At 32.2% G+C, this 19,324-nt stretch overlaps 3 protein-coding genes across 3 annotated transcripts; 2 read left to right on the forward strand and 1 right to left on the reverse strand.

The window, feature by feature from the left end:
* Nucleotides 1–2,764: 2,764 nt before the first annotated feature.
* On the reverse strand, nt 2,765–3,842 carry PG994_003337 (uncharacterized protein; the record flags this gene model as incomplete). The annotated part of the gene is made up of 3 exons (XM_066854746.1): nt 2,765–3,208; nt 3,257–3,516; nt 3,575–3,842. 3 exons carry the CDS (start codon nt 3,840–3,842, stop codon nt 2,765–2,767), a joined length of 972 nt encoding a protein of 323 aa, XP_066719024.1.
* A 2,996-nt stretch (nt 3,843–6,838) lies between these two features.
* Nucleotides 6,839–7,297, forward strand: PG994_003338 (uncharacterized protein; the record flags this gene model as incomplete). Its single annotated transcript, XM_066854747.1, has 3 exons — nt 6,839–7,003; nt 7,078–7,207; nt 7,266–7,297. 3 exons carry the CDS (start codon nt 6,839–6,841, stop codon nt 7,295–7,297), a joined length of 327 nt encoding a protein of 108 aa, XP_066719025.1.
* A 2,254-nt stretch (nt 7,298–9,551) lies between these two features.
* On the forward strand, nt 9,552–10,114 carry PG994_003339 (uncharacterized protein; the record flags this gene model as incomplete). The annotated part of the gene is made up of 3 exons (XM_066854748.1): nt 9,552–9,604; nt 9,661–9,728; nt 9,831–10,114. 3 exons carry the CDS (start codon nt 9,552–9,554, stop codon nt 10,112–10,114), a joined length of 405 nt encoding a protein of 134 aa, XP_066719026.1.
* Between the last annotated feature and the right edge of the window lie 9,210 nt (nt 10,115–19,324).

Raw genomic sequence — 19,324 nt, forward strand, 5'->3', positions numbered from 1 at the left:
ACTTATAACGTAATTCGTATATAATAATATAAATAACGATATTACGCGTATTTCATTATTTCGAACAAATTACGAATACGATCCGGAGATTACTAAATAACCCTTAAAAAGAGAACTAGTATTAATCGTAACTATATAAATCGAGAAATTAAAAGAACTTTAAATTACTTTATAATAAGACCTCACCTTTTTTTAAAAATAAATAAAGAAATACGCCGATAAAACAAGATTAAAAGGATTAATTTTTAAAAAAAAAAAGTTTACCTCTTACGACGTAACATTAAAACTAAATAACCTAGCAACAAACTAGACTTCAAAAAGATCGAACCATTTAAAATCGTAAAAGTTATTTTAAAAACTAATTATTAATTATCGCTATTTAAAATAATACGGATACACCCTATATTTTATATCTTATTACTTAAACCGGCCCTTAAAAATATAAATATCGATATACGACTAGAAATCGAGACGGATTAATACGAATACGAAATTAAGAAAATTATTAAAAAAAAAAAAGACAAAGCTTCCAATACCTCGTTTAATAAAAAGGTTACCTATTAAAAGATAATACCTAGGAACCTAGGAAACATCTAAAGAATATCGTAGAAGAACTCCAGGCGTTCGAAGCGGGATAAGCCTAAATTCAGCCAATAACGACGGCTCTAACGGGACGTTAAAGTACACCCCGTCCTAATTAAAAAAAAAATCCGACGGCAACGTAAGAATAACCTTAGGCGACGGCTTAGCCGCCGCTTTATAACGAACCTCCTCCCTTAGCCTCCTCACGCTTAACGCGTTCTAACTCCTTTACGCTTAAAATATCGCGACAAATAGCCCGGGTTATCTTATCGAACTAAAGCTTCTTCTATTTACGAAGGCGGAAAACCTTATCCTCTAGCGTTTTAATCTCCGCCTCGAGCTTAGCGTTCTACTCCGCGGTAATAAGGAGGGCGGACACCGAAAAACGTATATCGTAACTAGATTAATAGTTTATAACGTAAAAAAGGTAACGAAAATAATTATTCGAAGAGGCACGGCACTTTAATTTATAACGAACGTAGTAAGAATAACCGTCCGGCATCTTTACGAAATTACGAAATAAGGTAAAAACTAAAGCGTTATATTATTTTATCTTTTTAATACGAGGGCGAGGAACGCGACGTTTTTTAATACGACTAAATATTATAATAAATAGATATTATAATAAAATAAAAAAAGGAGAACTTATTAAAACCTGACGGGTAAAAAAAATAAGGGTATTTATAAAACCTAGCGCTTTAAGGATAAAGCGGTTAAAAAAAGGAGGATAATATTATAACTTAACCTAACTATATAACCTAAACCTATAAAAAAAATATCGGCATAGAAATACTATACCCCGCTTAAAATATAATATTATTAATTATAATAAAACCGCTAGCTATATTAATACTAATTTATCTATACTCCGCGACTAATTATCGCCCGGCATAGCGCCACCTCGACAAGCCATGGGACGGATAAGGGCCCAGGAGGCCGAAAACGCAAAATAACGGTTATGTGAAGGATCTCGGGATCTCGCGAGATCTAGAGATCCGGATCTCGAGGATCTTAAAGATCCGCGAGATCTAAAGAATTAATAAAAAAGGAATTAAATATATAACTATAAACGTTTTTTATATATTTTATATAAATATTTTTTATTTTAATAATTAATTTAAATATTAATTTTAATTTATTAATAAAATATATTATTTTAATAATTTTATTATAAATATTTTTAAATTTTATATTTAATTACGATTAAATTACGGTTATTATTTATTATATTAATAGGCGACTACTTATTATATATTTAAATACTTTCTCGTATTATTAATATAAACCCCCGTACGTTCTACTAAGGTTTTTATTAAACCCTTAATAGCGTTCGTTATATATTAATAAATTAATATATATTTAAAAGAATAAAATAAGTCGGATTAGAATTCGTTAAGGAATCTCTTTTTAAATTAAAATAGCGGTGAATCGTGGTGGAGGTCGACAGGGGGGTTAATTAAAAGGGGGGGTTAATTATGAGGTGACGTACGTTATCTCTTCGAATAAATAGTAGGTCTATTCCTCTTAAGACACTGGGATAACGAGGGATAAGAACTGAAATAATGAGGAATAAATACTGGAATAAAAAGAAATAAACCCCGAAAGTCGCTTCCCTAGTATACTAAAGAAGGTCGTATCGTCGATATCTTTCGTGGTACAACACAGAGGGAGTAGGGTTGTGGGTACGAAACGACCTAAGAGAGCCCACAAAACAAGAGATCCATGGTTAGCTGAGACAACGGCGTAAAATATCATAAATTATCTACATTCCGTCCTTGAGGGGGGCCGGGGAGTGGTGAATCTCACAAGGATGTAACGAGGCGTTTTGTGGGAGGAGTCAGTCCACCCTTTTATCTATTCACAAAACCAGCTGCTAGGTAATTCACAAGAACTCTGAAGGCCCTTCTCCATCATCATACGGTTCCCGGATCCATCAGCGGCCCCACGGGGTTCTCAACCTTTTTCACGTAGATGCCCTCACGCACCTCGCCCTCCACCCCACCCAAAGCCCCCGTGGTCAGAACCCGAGCATCCGGTTAGCGCGCTCCGACAGTTTGGCCTCAACCTCAGGTCGCAGCGACAAGAAGTTGTTCTCCTGCTGCCGCAAAAACGACCGCATAAAGAACATCATAACCACAGGCCGCTCCACGTCCTCAGTCCCGCGGTTCGGCCCCGTCGCGTGTCACAGCCGACTCTCGAACAGGAGCGCCGACCCCGCGGGCGCCACGGCCGCGACGGTTTCGTACAGGTCGAACAAGTCCCCCGGCGCCACCTGCCCCCGGTGGCTGCCCGGAAACACGCGCGTGCCGCCGTTGCGGTCCGTCACGTCCGTCAGGTACCACATGACGTTCAGCCCGTACGCGAGCCCGCGCTGCGGCGGCTGGATCGCGACCTGGTCCGTGTGCAGCTGCATCGGCACGTTGCCCGGTCGCGCGATGTTGGCTGTGTAGCTGGTGAGGACGGCGTGCTCGCCGAGGAACCAGGGCACGACGGCGTCCAGGAGCGGGTGGTTCAGGAAGTCGACGAACTCGTCGCCCTTGTTGATGAGGGTCCAGACGCGCTGGCTGGGGGCGTCGGACCCGACGTCGCGGGCGGCGATGCCGGCGCGCGCTTCGCCGGCGGCTTGCTGGTGGAGGGCGGTGCGCAGGATGGTGGTTTAGGACGGGGTCAGGACGTTGGCGACGAGGCCGTAGCCGAACTCTTGGACGTCGCGCTTGACCTGTTCGATGTCCTCGGTCGGCTGCGGCACGCGCATACCCGGCGTGTACGGCCGCGGTGGCATCGGCGGGTCGGGGGTCAGCAGGTCGGCGAACTTGATGGCGACCGGGATATCGCCCTGGGGCACGGAGGCTTCGTGGAAGAAGGCGTCCTTGAAGAGGCCGTAACAAGGCTCTAGCTTGCCCTCGTAGAACTGAGTAATGTACTCGGGCTTGACTAGAATGAGAGTAAGTGGTAAGTCAGGATAAGGAAAGTGAGTATCTGTCCTACTCACTTGTTACCTTCGTGTCGGGTTCATCCATGACCTGGTCCAGGAGCTTTGCATCACCTGATCTTGCGTCGATAACGATGGGCGGTCTCTCTTCGCCAAGATTGACTGTGAGAAGAGCGTCCAATCCTTTCATCAGAGAGAGCTTCTCTTTGATAATTGCCACGGCCCGTTCATAGGCAAGGTCAGCTCTCGAGGCGCCATGATTACCAATTTTGTTGGAAGTAAAGTCCAACCCTTGGGTGAAAGTTGGGCCTGGCTGGATTTCCGCCATGTTGAAAAGTGGTGGTCAAGCAGGAAATGAGGGTAAAACTACGAAATGCTGCTGAGGGTCGTATGTGGAGGGCGGTTCATGGATCATCGTGACCCTACATCACATAGAAGAAGAAAAAAAGAGGAGTCACTACTTATGCCGCTCGGCCATGGTTAGGGGTGGTTCATTCTTGACACACGAAGGCGCGGTTTTGTTCTCGTTCCATCACAGAGCAGTCCAGCATCATTCAATTGGGGACACCCCTTTTCGATGGTGCTACTGCTGTGCTACTGGGTGGCAGCGAATCAAACTGCAGGCATTGCTATATCCGCTGCAGGCTTGCATTAGTCGATACGATATATTCCAACGGTCCGAGTGGGGAAGCCTGTCTAGACTTGTTTGGTGGTGTGGTGGCTCAGTCTATCCTCGACGGAAACAGCCACTGAAGAAAAAGTTGACATGTAATTTTCTCTGCAGCGTTCAGCTTGCCAGATCCGGTCCTCTATCCTGGTCCCCTGTCTCACCCACATACCGGGAAGCGTTACCGAGGGCGGGTATAGGTGGCGCATTATGTAATTAACACGCGTCGCCAGCCACAAACAACGTTGATATGAGCTTGACTGGATGTTTGTCACTAATGACCTTTTCCGACTTCAACCCATTTTTGCTTATCCTTCTGGGATTCAAGTGTCTGTCTCGGAGGATCGTGTCATTCATATACCCAGTCGCATCTCAGAGCAAGCTTTTCCGAGACACATTCCCAGGAGCCTGGGACCATTAAATTGGCTGTGCAATCTAGTTCCCTATCATCGGGTGGATTCCCACCCAGATGAGATGTGGTTCCGTTCAAGTCAGGAAATTTCCATGATGATGCGACAAGGTAATTGCGATCCTTCTTACTGTTGGTCCTATAGTGTTCTCTAAATGAGGCCTGGTAAAAGCTATAAAACCCAATTCTGCGTATCCCCTCTCGTGATTGTACATGCGTGCTTTTCCTTCTGCCATAAGCTAAAGCACCCCCTCACGGGCTACCCCGTTACGGGCCACCGCGTTTTACCCCACGAACGCGTCTTTTCACCGTGCATCTTAATTAAAAAACTCTTTAATTTAATTATTACTTTTTATTTTTTAAAGTTATTATTACTTTTATTTTTTTCGCTTATTTTTACTCTTTATAACGATATCTTCGTTTAATATTTAAAAGCGTATATAAGCTGCCGTGCGCGACGTAAAGCTTAAAGTAACTATTCGCGAATCCGCCCGTAAATAGTTAGCCCCTCGATTATATATCTAACGCCGTCTCGTCGGTATACTTATTAAAAGTGAGTTTAATAAAAACTAGTAAGTTTTATTACTACTTTTAAAAAATAAATTAATATATTAAGCTATTAATTAAACTAGGTTAAGCTTCGCGTTAATATTAATTAAGTTTAAGTTTATAGCTTAGTAGATATTAAACGCCTCTGAGGCTTCTTATACTTTAAAATAACGATAATATACTCGTTTTTTAATTAAAAACAAGTTCGTTAAAACCGTAAGGTCAAAAATAATTAACTATAGCCGGGTTAATAAAGCTATAGTAATAAATATTAACGTTTTTTTCGATAGACTTAATACTTTAAAGCTACCTAATATCCTTTTTAAACGCTTTTATAATACCGACGAAATAGGTATCGGCTAAGGCATTAACGGTAACCACTAGGTGGTTACCGAAGCTACTAGCTATCTAGCCTTTAAGAAAAACGTCGAGAAAAGGGAATAGATTACTGCCTTAGAGTGTATAGGCTGTGATGGGGTACCCTTCTCGCCGCTAGTCATTTTTAAAGGGGCCGACGTCTAAAGCCAGTGGTTTCTAGACTAAGGCGGCCATCTTTAGGATAACTAGCGGTTCGGAGCGTCGCCTAGAGGGTGGACTAGTAATGCCACAGCTTTGAATTAAATCTAAGACATCTTTATCTTTTATATACGGTCTCGGTATAATAATAAATAGGTCGTCCTAGTCTATAATAATTATAAATTATATACGAATAATAACTTTTTATAACTTTATTTTTTAAATAAAATATAGCTAATCTTTTATAAACTATACTATAATTATATAGTATAGGTTTTAAATATAAAAGTTTTCGGTTTATTAAAAAAAAGGTTATGAATTATTTTAAAAAAGTACTTAAATCTAGTTTGTAAATTAAAGCCTACGAAAATAGATATATTAAAAACATACCGCTAAATTAAGATTAACGTATTAATTTTTTTTATAATTAAAAACGTTTAAAAAACGGCTAAAATTTATCCGCGGGATCGCTTAAAGCCGTTAATATTAAAATATATTATCTTAAAAGATATAAAGGTTACCTAGGTACGTTTAAAGTTATCGGAAATAATTAAAAAAGAATTAATACTTAATTTCCTCGCCGAATTAGCTCTAATACTTATTAAAACACCCTTTAATAGCTAGGAATTACGGAATAATAATTAGAAATTAACTATTACGGACTTTATTTTTAAAATACCCTCTTAACGGATTTTTATTAAAAAGGTTAATAAATCTTTAAATTAAAGCGTTAATAAAATTACGTATTTCGAAGCTTAGGTCGATTATTTTTAAATTAAACTCGATAAAAAGATTACGAAAATATATTAAAAAGTAAAAATCGTACCGGAATAACGATTTATTTATATAATTAATATACGCCGGGCTAAGCGGAGGCTAAAAAGTAAAGTTATATACGAGGACGAGGCTAACGATATTAAAATACTAAGAAGGCCTCGCAACGTTATAAAAGCTATAAAAGATAATGGCACGAAAGCGGAGGATTATATTATTATTAAAAATAATGAAAAATAGTGTATTTACGTTAATTCTAACCGTAGAAATGGCTTTAATTACAGTGGTAAGGGTAGCTCAGTAAAGTGGCCCGTAAGGGGGTGGCCCGTGAGGGGGTGCTTTAGCTTACTCTCCGTAACTTCAATCTCTGTAGCCCTCTACCGCCCAATTTCACTTCAGCTTTCTTATAATGGCGCCCCTACCAATCATACAACCAACTGATATAGCGACTGCAACGCTAGCAGTCACTGTTGTGCTTGGGGCTATTTCGATCAACACAGTGTCCCTGCACATCTACGTCCGGACTTCTAACAAGGCGTTGGGCTTGGACGACTACCTGATGGCAATTGGACTAGTGAGTATACATATGGACATACGCCTACACTATTTCTCAATCGAGAGACTGACTATCCTGACTTGTCCGTTTAGCTGTTCTCTGTTGCCTGTTGCGTATTTACCAGCATGGACGTCTACTCGGGATTGGGTCACCGGGACGCTGCATTCAAGACTGGATTCTCTAGCAATGACAGCTACGTCTTGACTGTCAACGCAGCAAGATGTGAGTGAGGCTCGTTCACATCTACCTGCGACTCCATGCATCACTGACACCTCGTTAGGGCTGGTCTTCTTCCAAATCACCTACGCCTAGAGCTTAAGCTAAAGCACCCCTCCACGGACCACCCCTTTACGGACCACCGCGTTTCGCTCTATAAACGCGTTGGACCCTTAGATAATAATATAGATTTCTCTTACCACTTTTACCTCTTAACTATATATATTATTATTATTTTATTCGTTTTTTTTTAATTATCTCTTTATATCGTCGTTTAATATTTAAAGACGCGCGCAGGTTGCGATACGTGACGTAAAGCTCGGACTAGGTGTTCGCGAAGCCGTCCGTAAATAGGATACCGACCGATCCTACGTCATACGGCGCCTAGCCGGTATACCGACGCGATAAGAATTAAATAAAAACCGGCAGGCATTGTTACTATTTCTTAAGACTTAATTAATAAATTAAGCTATCGGTTAAACTAGACTAGGCTTCGCGTTAATGCTTATTAAGTTTAAATATATAGCTTAATAGATGCTAAACGTTTTTAGGGCGTCCTATACGCTAGGGAAACGTTAATATACTCGATTTTTAGCTAGAAACGAGTCCGTTAAAACTATTAGGTCTAAAATAATTAATTATAGCCGCATTAATAGGGTAATTATCGCTAATATTAACGTTTTTTTAATAGACTTAATACCCCGGAACTGGTTAATATCCCTTTTAAACGCTTTTATAATACTAACGAAATAGGCATCGGCTAAGGCGTTAACGGTAACCACTAGGTGGTTGCCGAAGCTACTAGCTATCTAGCCTTTAAAAAAAACGTCGAGAAAAGGGAATAGATCACTACCCTGGAGTGTGTGGGCTATAATAGGGTAGCCCTCCCGCCGCTGGTTATTTTTAAGGGGGCCAACGTCTAAAGCCAGTAGTTTCCAGACCAAGATAGCCATCTTTTGGGATGACTAGCGGTTTAAAGCATCGCTTAAAGGGTGGACTAATAATCTTATAGTATTAGATTAGATTTAAGATATCTTTATTCCTTATATTCGGTCTCGTTACGATAATAAATAAGTCGTCTTAATTTATAACGGCTATAATTTATATATAAATAAAGACTTTTTATAACTTTATTTTATTAATAAAATATAGCTCGTTTTTTATAAGCTATATTATAATTATATCGTATAAGTTTTAAATATAAGGGTCTTCGGGCTATTAAAAAAAAGGCTAAGGATCCTTTTAAAAATATATTTAAACGCGGTCTTTAAACTTAAGCCTATTAAATTAAATATATTAAAAATATACCGCTAAGCTAGGATTAACGTTTTAACTCTTTTAACGATTTAAAATATTTAAAAAATAGCTAGGATTTATCCGCGGGATTAATCGAAACCTTTATTATCGAAATATATTATTCTAAAGGATAAAGGTGTCGCCTAACTATATCTAGAGCTACCCCCGGTAATTAATAAGGAATTAACGACTAATTTCGTCGCCGAATTAGCTTTAACGCCTATTAAAACACTTTTTAATAATTAAGTATTAAAAAATAATAATCGAAAGCTAGCCGTTATAAACTTTATTTTTAACCTCTTTTTTTAAAAACTCTTTACTTGTAAAACTAATAAGGCCTTTAATAAATAAATTAATAAAATCGTAAACCTCGAGGTTTAAATTAATTATTTTTAAGCTAAACTTAATAAAAAGATTACTAAAATACGTTAAAAAGTAAAAATCGTACCGGGATAGCGATTTATTCGTATAGCTAATATACGACGGGTTAAGCAGAGGCTAAAGGGTAGGGTTATATTTGAGGACGAATCCACCGACGTTAAGATACTAAGCAGGCCGCAGAACGATATAAAGGGAATAGAAAACGATAGAACGGAGACAGAGGACTATATTATTATTAAGAATACTAGAAAATAGCATATTGTGACTGCTTTTAGCTATAGAAATGACTTTGAATTAAAAGGGTGTGTTTAGTGGGTTTTCTGGTCCGCGAAGGGGTGGTTCGTAGAGGGGTGCTTTAGCTTACCGTTCATCAAGTCCAGCATCTGCTGGGCTTTGTTACGGAGGATCACCACGTCTCGCCGCTACAGATACCCTCTGTGGGCTGTCATGGTGTTCAGTGTGGGCATCACGTTCGTGGGGTTCATCGCCGTCATGCTCAACTGTACGCCCTTTGCCGCCAGCTGGGACCCGTCGCTACGGGCCCCCATCGGCACCGGCCACTGTGACACCCCCGGCCCGCATCAGCCAGATCAGCTACGTCATCTCGGCCATCTCGGTCATCACGGACTGAGCCTGTGCTATAATCCCGGCCTTCGTCATCTACGGTCTCAAGATGAGTAGGAACCTTAAGATCACATTGATGTTCATTCTGGCTCTAGATGCATTGTAAGTAACACATCCTTATCTTGGTCTTTCTATATTGCATACTGACTGATACACAGGGCGAGCATTTCAACGACCTTGCGGCTTCCTTACTTGCAGTTCTACAATGTACCAACAGACTACTATTGTGAGTCATTGCCCCCTACCGCATCTCATCTACAGGCCATCAGCTAATTCTTTTTGCGTCTTAGACAACGTATGCAATATTGTGATCTGGTCCATAGTCGAGTGCGGACTAGGCATCATCGCCAGCTCCCTCCCCTCACTGCGACCGTTCCTGAAGAACATCGCGATCTTGGGATCGAAGAAGTCCTATGCTTTTCGATCCGGCAGCAACGACACACCAACCAGATCAAGATGCGCAACCTCAGTCAACAGGGCCGGTCGCTCGCTTCGTGCCGTGGCGGTGGGGACCAGTCGCGGTGGGACCGCGTTGACGACGACAACTCCAGCCAGCAGTATATCATCATGAAGAACGTCCAAGTGGACGTTGATTACGGGGCCGCTAAGTGATGCCAGTTCAAGGGATCCTCTACCCATGGAGCCACTAAGGCCAACTGCTTAGCGGACTGGCCTCTCGTTCTGACCAAGAACTTGCACAAAGCCTGCGCGGGACTGTTGTTTAGATTTCCATAACTCGGCCAGGGCTCTACATATAAGCAGTGTTATTATATTTATGGCTGTTCCCAGTCAGATATTACATCATTTGAGTTGCGTGTAGTGAACGATTTTATAGCGCTCTTTTATAAAACTAACGACGAATAGTATATATTATATTAATACTTTAATGATATTAAGTAATTAAAATTTATTAATAACCGAGTAATATTAAATTATTAAAAGTAAAGTATAAATTATGTATTAAATAATATAATTAAAGTAACGTACTTTATAAGCGAATTAAACGGATTTCGAAAAAGATATAATTATACGATATATAATCGACCTAAATTGGCGGTTATTTTCTCCTCGAATAAATAGTATTAAAAATATAGCGAATCGATTACTTCGTTAACGCGACGCGGAACGCGTCGGCGTTAATTAAGTTTCGAACTTTATACGAAGGCAACTAGACCTCTAGACGCGTTTTAATCGAAAAATTAATTATTAAAGAGTTCTTTATAAAGATTCGGACGCGTATCGCGCGTAATTTATTTTCGTACGGAATATAATTTATAAATATTGGATTTAAGAGAAGGATATTTATAATTTCGACGAAACCGGCTTTTTTATAAGTTAAATCTCGTTCGAAATAATTATTATAACCTTTAATTAATACGGGAGGCTTAGGGTTATTTAATAAAAAAACCGGGAATAAGTTATAATTATTTAAAGCGTTAGATTATACGGTTACGCTATTCATTCGTATATTATATTTATTAAGTAAACGTACTTCTTTTCTTAATACGAAAACAGTTTATTATCGAAGGACTAGGTAATCGTAATTACTAAAAACGGTTAAATTACGAACGAAAAAATCGAGGATTAATTCCGATACTTTAATAAATATACCAGGTCTTATATAAAAAGTATTTATCGCTTATTAGTCCTTAACGGTTATAAAAACTATTATTCGATAATTTTCGAGCTTTATTATAAAAAGAACTCGATTATTATACTTTATATATTTTTTTATTTATTATATAAATTCTAGCCTTTTAATATTAATTATTTTCGTATATTAAAAAGGTTATATAGAAAAGAAATCGAGCATTTTATACGGGCGTATATTATTTATATCTTAAAGGAGGACTTTTTATTAACGTTTTTAAAAGCGTTTTAAGCGACTTTTATCGTTTTAAATATTTAAAAAGGTTTTCGAAGTGTAGGATTTATACCGTATAATCTAGAATCTATTATTTTATAATTAAATATAAAGCTATATACGCCGACGCTTTTAATAACCTCTTTTAATTTATTTATACCTTAGGAATTAAAAACTTTAAATATTTTAATTAAAGGTTAATTTTAAACCCAATACGTAAGAAATGAAATCGTATAATATTAAAATAACTCTTCGATATTAATTTTAATTAAACTTAACTAAATTACGAAAAATATAACGTAAGCTATATACCGGCTCGCTCTGTTAAAAAGTAAAGTAAGCGTATTACGAAAAGCGAATAAAATACTTAGCCGGCGCCGCCGTATAAAAAAGAAACGACTATAAGATAAAAGATTACTTCGTATATAAGCTAAAAAAAACCTATAGTTTTAAAAAGATATTAATAAATCATTATAAAATGAATCGCGTTAAAAGAATAATCGTACGAGAACGTTTAAAACGCGCTTATAACGCTATAAAATCTAAGGAGAGCCCGGGCATAATACGCGTAATTATTAAAATAATATAGAGGTATCTAAAAATAAAACTTCTAATTAATTTCAATAAATTATATTCGTTATAATAATATTAATTTATACTATATTATATTAAGTTTTAAAGGTTAGTTAATTCGTTTATATAGTTATTTCGCTTATAAAGTACGTTGTTTATAAAAATCGTAAAAACATACGCTTTAGTTATAAGTATAAATAAATACTTAAATTAATTATTATTATAGATTTAATTTCTCTTTTATAAATTCTTTAAAATATATTAAATATATTATATTTAATATATTTATATTTTATTTATTGTATAATTTTTATTTAATTATTTTTATTTAATTAGTTTTAACGTACTTTATAAGCGAGCTACGTATATAAACTAGCTATATATTTTTAATTAATTTTCCTATCATTAATTTTATATTAACTCTTCTTTTTTAATAAGCATAGAATTAAAAAATAAAGAAAAAAGATTTAATTTAACGCTTTAAACGTTTTAAAATAACCCGAAATTATATATACGAAAAGCTATAGCGATATATTATATGTTAGAGTCGACGTTATATAATCGATAACGTGGAATTCGATCACGATTCGAAATCTTTATAAACTCTCGAAAGTTTTTTAATTTTAAGAAGGAATTAATTATTTAATATATTATAAATCTAAATACGCGATCGTTTTTTTTTTAATTAAGTAATATAAAAGATATAGCGAATTAATTATTTAATTTACGTAACGCGGGACGTGTCGGCGTTAATTAAGCCTTTAACTTTATACGATAAAAATTAGACCTCCGGACACGTTTTAATTAAAGAGTTCATTATTAAAAAATCTTTTACGAAAATATTAGCGCGTATGGCTCGTAATTTACTCTCGTATAGAATATAATTAATAAATATAGGATATAAAAGGAGGATATATATAACTTTAACGAAACAGGGTTTTTTATAAGCTAAATTTTTTCTGAAATAATCGTAACCACTTTCGATCGACGCGGAAAACCTAAAGTAATATAATAAAGGAATTAAGAATAAATTATAATTATCTAAGGCGTCGGATTAAACGGTTACGTTATCCTTCCGTATATTATTTTTACCGGGAAAACGCACCTCTCTTTTTAATATAAAAATAGCTTATTATTAAAGGATTAAATAATTATAATCATTAAAAATAATTAATCTATAAATAAAAAAGGCGAGCACTAGATTTAATATTTTAATTAATATATTAAGTTTCATATAAAGGGTTATTATTACCTTTTAATCTTAAACGGCTACGAAAGCTATTACTCGATAACTTTCGAGCTTTATTACGAAAAGAATTTAATTAGTATACTTTATATACGTTTTTATTTATTATATAAACTTTAAGTTTTTAATATTAATTATTTTTATAAATTAGAAAAACCGTATAAAAAAGAAATTAAAGGTTTTATATAAGCGTATATTATTTATATCTTTAAAAAAAACTTCTTATTAACGTTTTTAAAACTATTCTAAGTGATTGTTACGGTTTCGAATATATAAAAAAGCTTTTAAAAAATAGGAATCGTTCTATATAATCCGGAATATATTATTTTATAGTTAGATATAAAATTATATACCTTAATACTTCCGGGGACGTTCTTTAACTTATTTATTCTTTAAGAATTCAAAACTTTAATTAACTCGATTAAGGCTTAATTTTAAATTAAATATATTTAAAACTATATTATATAATATTAAAATAGTTTTTTAATATTTATTTTAATTAGTTTTAATTAAATTATAAATATTATAATATAGATTATATATTAAATTATTGTTTTAAAAAATAAGAACGCGATATTTCGAAAAGTAAATAAGATATTTAGCCGGCGCCGCCGTATAAAAAAAAACGGCTATAAAATAAAAATTTATGTTATATATAAACTAAAAAAGATTTATAGTTTTAAAAAAATATTAATAAATAATTATTAAACGAATCGTGTCGAAAGAGTAATTATATAAAAACTTTTAAAATATATTTATAACGTTATAAAATCTACGGAGAGCCCGGGTATAATACGCCTACTTATTAAAATAATATAAAAGCTTTTAAAAATAATAATTATTAATATATTTAATTAATTTTAAATATTATAATTAAATTAACTTATAACTTATAAAGCTTAATAATAAAACGTGCGTAGCTCGTTTATATATATAGCTCGCTTATAGGGTACGTTAACGTTTTTAAAAACGTTTTAAGCGATTTTTACCGTTTTAAATATTTAAGGAGGTTTTTAAAGAGTGGGACTTATATTATATAACCTAGAATATATTATTTTATAATTAAATATAAAGCTATATATATCAACGCTTCCGGCGACCTCTTTTAGCTTATTTATACCTTAAGAATTAAAGACTTTAAATTACTTAATTAAAACTTAATCTTAAACCGAGTATATTAAAAATCGAATCATATAATATTAAAATAACTTTTCGATATTAAATATAATTAAACTTAATTAAATTATAAAAGGTATAACGTAAGTTATATACCGGCTCGTTTTATTAATCGTATTACGAAAGGCGAATAAGATGCTTAGCCGGCGCCGCCGTACGAAAAAGAAATTGTTATAAAATAGAGGATTATTTCGTATATAAGTTAAAAAAGACTTATAGTTTTAAAAGGACGTTAATAAATAGTTATAAACAAATGGCGTTAAAGGAATAGTTATACGAGGACGTTTAAGACGCCCTTATAGCGTTATAGAATTTGCGGAGAGCCCGGGTATACCTATTAGAATAATATAGAAGTATTTAGAGATAAGGATTCCGATTAATTTTAAAATACTTAATAAGTTATAGTAGATTTAATTTATATTTGATTATACTAGGTCTTAAGAAGTGTTTAATTTATTTATATATTTAACTTACTCATGTGATACGTTAAAGATATATAAAATTTTAACGAAACCGGCTTTATAATGAATATAATTAAGTTAATACTCGTTATAATACGCGGTATTTATAATAAGAAAGCTAGATTATATATTACTTTATAAAATTAATATATTTCGCTATTATTAATTATTTAATATTAATATTACCTTATAAAGTAGTCTTATAAATACGACCTACCGAGTAATTAAATAATTTAATTGATTTCTAACGGCTAAAGTAATAACGAAACTAGTTATTAATTAAAGGTGATTATAATTATTTTAAACGAGATTTAATTTATAAAAAACCCGGTTTCGTTAAAATTATATATATCCTCTTTTTATATCTTATATTTATTAATTATATTTTATATAAAAATATACTACGCGTGATACGCGTTAAGATTTTTATAAAGGACTTCTTAATAATCCACTTTTCGGTTAAAACGCCTCCGGAAGTCTAGTTATTATCGTATAAAGTTAAAGGCTTAACTAATACCGACACGTCCCGCGTCGCGTAAATTAAATAATTAATTCGCTATATTTTTTATACTACTTAACCGTAGAAAAAACGATTACGTATTTAAATTAATAATATATTAATGAATTAATTCATTTTTAAAATTAAAAAGCTTTTAGAAACTTAAAAAGATTTTAGATCGTGATCGAATTCCGCGTCGTTAATTACGTAACATCGACTCTAAGATATAATATATCGCTATAACTTTTTATTTACTCAATTTCGAGTTATGTTAAAACGCTTAAAGCGTTAAATTAAACCTTTTCTCTTCGTTTTTTAATTTTATACTTATTTAAAAAGAAAAGATAATATAAAGTTAATTATAAAAAAATTAATTAAAAATAAGCAGCTCGCTTATAGGGTACGTTAAGTTAAAACGAAAAGGTTATAAAAGAAATGTTTAGCGATTAATAAAGGCGAAATAAAAAGTTCGTTAAAATAAAAGGCGACCGGTAGAGAGCGTTATAATATTAACGGCGAAATAAGTTATAATATATAAATATATAAAAGAAATATAAAACTAAGTAACGAATGAAATAAAACTTAATTTTATTTAATTTTAACCGTTAAATTTAAATTAAACTATATTAAAGTAGTAAAATATAAAAAACTATAATTAATTTAATAATATAACTAATCTAAGAATAAACCACGTTGTATATATATATATAATAGTTTTATATTTATATATTATATAATTTAATTTTTCGCTTATATATTTTATATTCACGTCTTATATATTATAAATTTAAAAATTAAGTATATAGTTATATATATTATAATCGATTATAAAATAATCGCTTATTAAATTAATTTAAATATTCGTTATAAGAAATAAGGTAGTTCGAAATCCTTAAGAAATACTTATTTCGTAAAAATTATTATTTAACTGTTTTTATAAAATTATTATAAATATTATACGATAATAAGAATAAATTATTTTAACGATAATCTTTTAAAATACTCGAGTTATTATTTCACTATTTCTTTTTAAATAATAATTTTAATTACATTATTTAATTATTAGTATTTTTTAATTTAATCTAGAAATTTCGCTATTAGAATTTTTAGAACAGCAGGAACTAAGGTTTTCCATATTACCTTAAAAGGGGTGCCACGTGCCTGCGCGTACGAACCCCTTTTTTATTTCATGAAGAGGGTCATACGATGCCCCTCGCAGCTAGCAGAGAAGATAGACATGAACAATAGAATAGAGCAATATAACCCCGATTAAACCCTGAACCTGTACGTACGTACGAAAGCCCATTTAATAAGAATATTATAATAATTTAAATTTTATTTCTTTTTTTATTAAATATATAACGGAGTTTATTATTAAACGCGTTATATTATTAATGAAATTACTTCTTTTATATTTTATTATTATATGTATATTAATTTAAATATAACGTTTTAAATTAATTAAAACTATTTATTGTTTAATTTAGTACTTAACTTTATATTCTTTTTATATATTTATATATCATAACTTTATATTCTTTTTATATATTTATATATCATAACTTTTTTCGCCGCAAATATCGCAGCGCTTTCTACCGGTTACTCTCCGCTTTAACGAACCTTTAATTTCGCTGTTATTAATTGTTAAACGCTTTTATTTCTTTTTCTTTTATCACTTTTAAGATTCTTAAATAATAAAGGGTTTTTTAAACTAAATTCTCGATTTTTTAACTTTTCGACCTGTAAAAAGGCTAAATTAACGGACTATAAAGTATTTTATTACGCTTATATTTTTAATTATTTAATTTATAGTACTTAGAATTAATCTTAAAAAGCTTTTTTAATAAATAAAAACCTTACTTTTAAAAAAAATAAAATACTTAATTATTTTTAAATAGAATAGATTAAATAGAAACGTTTAAAAACATATATTTACTTTATTAATTAACGTACCTCATAAGCGAGCTACGTATATAAACGGGCTACGTACTGTTTATTATTAACCCTTATAAGTTATAAATTAATTCGATTATAACGTTTAAAACTAATTAAATATATTAATAATTATTATTATTAAAGGTTTTTATATTATTTTAATAAGTACGCGTATTATACCCGGGCTCTCCGTAGATTTTATAACGTTATAAACGTATTTTAAACGTTTTCGTATAATTACTCTTTCGACGCGATTCGTTTTATAATTATTTATTAATGTTTTTTGAAAACTATAACTCTTTTTTATTTTATAGCCGTTTTCTTTTCGTATCGCGGCGCCGGCTAAATATTTTTTTTATTTTTCGAAATATCGCGTTCTTATTTTTTAAAAGAGTAACTCGGTATATAATATATATTATAACTTTTATAATTTAATTAAGGCTAATTAAAATAAATATCGGAGAGTTATTTTAATATTATACGATATAGTTTCGAACGTATTCGGTTTAAGATTAAGCTTTAATCGAATTGTTTAAGGTTTTTAATTTTTAAGGAATAAATAGGTTAAAAAATGTCTCTAGAGGTATTAAAGTATGTAGCTTTATATCTAATTATGAAATAATATATTCTAGATTATACGAGATGAGTCTTATTTTTTAAAAGCCTTTTTATATATTTAAAACGGTAAAAGTCGCCTAGAACGCTTTTAAAAACGTTAGTAAGAAGTCTTTCTTTAAGATATAAGTAATATACGTTTATATAAAATATTTAATTTCTTTTTTACACGCCTTTTTTAATATATAAAAACAGCCGATATTAAAAAATTAGAATTTATATAATAAATAAGAAAATATATAAAGTATAATAATTAAGTTTTTTTTATAATAAAGCTCGAAAATTATTAAGTAATAATTTTTCTTATAAAACTTAATATATTAATTAAAGTATAAAATCTAATCCTCGCTTTTTTATTCGTAATTTAATTATTTTTAATAATTATAATGACTTAATCTTTTAATAATAAGCTATTTTTATATTAAGAAAAGAAAAACGTTTTCTTAATAAAAATAATATACGGAAAAACAGCGTAACTATATAATCCGACGCCTTAGATAATTATAACTTATTCCCGGTTCTTTTACTATATTACCTTAAGCTTTCCGCGTTAATTAAAGGTGGTTACGATTATTTTAAACGAGATTTAGCTTATAAAAAAGCCGGTTTCGTTAAAATTATAAATATCCTCTTTTTAAATCTTATATTTATAAATTATATTTCGTACGAAGGTAAATTACGCGCGATACGCGTCGGGATTTTTATAAAAGATTTTTTAATAATTGATTCTTCGGTTAAAACGCGTCCGGAAGTCTAGTTATTATCTTATAAAGTTAAAGGCTTAATTAACGTCGACGCGTCCCGCGTCGCGTAAATTAAATAATCGATTCGTTATATCTTTTATATTATTTAGCCGAGGGGAAAACGATCGCGTATTTAAATTAATAATATATCTAATAATCGCATCTTTTTTAAAATTTAAAAACTTTCGAAAATTTATAAATATTTCGTATCGTATAGATTAATTATTTCGTTTACTCTATAAAGTTTTTAATAAAACGTAATAAATTAATATAGCTTTTCGTACGTTTAAAGTTAAATCTTTTTAAAACGCTTAAAGTATTAAAATTATATTACTCTCTTTTTAAAGTTATAATATTTTCGGACGTAAAAGAATATAAAAAAAGGTTAAGGCTATAAGGAAATTTATAAAAGTGAGACATTCGCTTATATAGGATATTCGCTTGTGAGATACGTTAGATATAATAGATCTTTTAGAATTCGATTCCTTAATTTTAACCTGATCTAGTCCCTCCTTTATACGTTATATGCTTTTAATCGATATAAATTTCGAATTCGGACTAATTTATACCCTTCGCTTCTTTTATAGCTTTACGAGCTTTAACTTCTTTTTTAAGGATTATAATTCCATATTAATTAATAAATAGTCCTTTTCTTAATATTTTTTTAAGATCTTTTTAACTAGCTAGCGTTATATAGTAGGGTCGCTTTA

Source organism: Apiospora phragmitis (assembly GCF_038363925.1).
Source record: "Apiospora phragmitis strain CBS 135458 chromosome Unknown utg000004l:1.0-3135199.0:1.0-3139288.0, whole genome shotgun sequence".
NCBI classification, from domain to species: domain Eukaryota; kingdom Fungi; phylum Ascomycota; class Sordariomycetes; order Amphisphaeriales; family Apiosporaceae; genus Apiospora; species Apiospora phragmitis.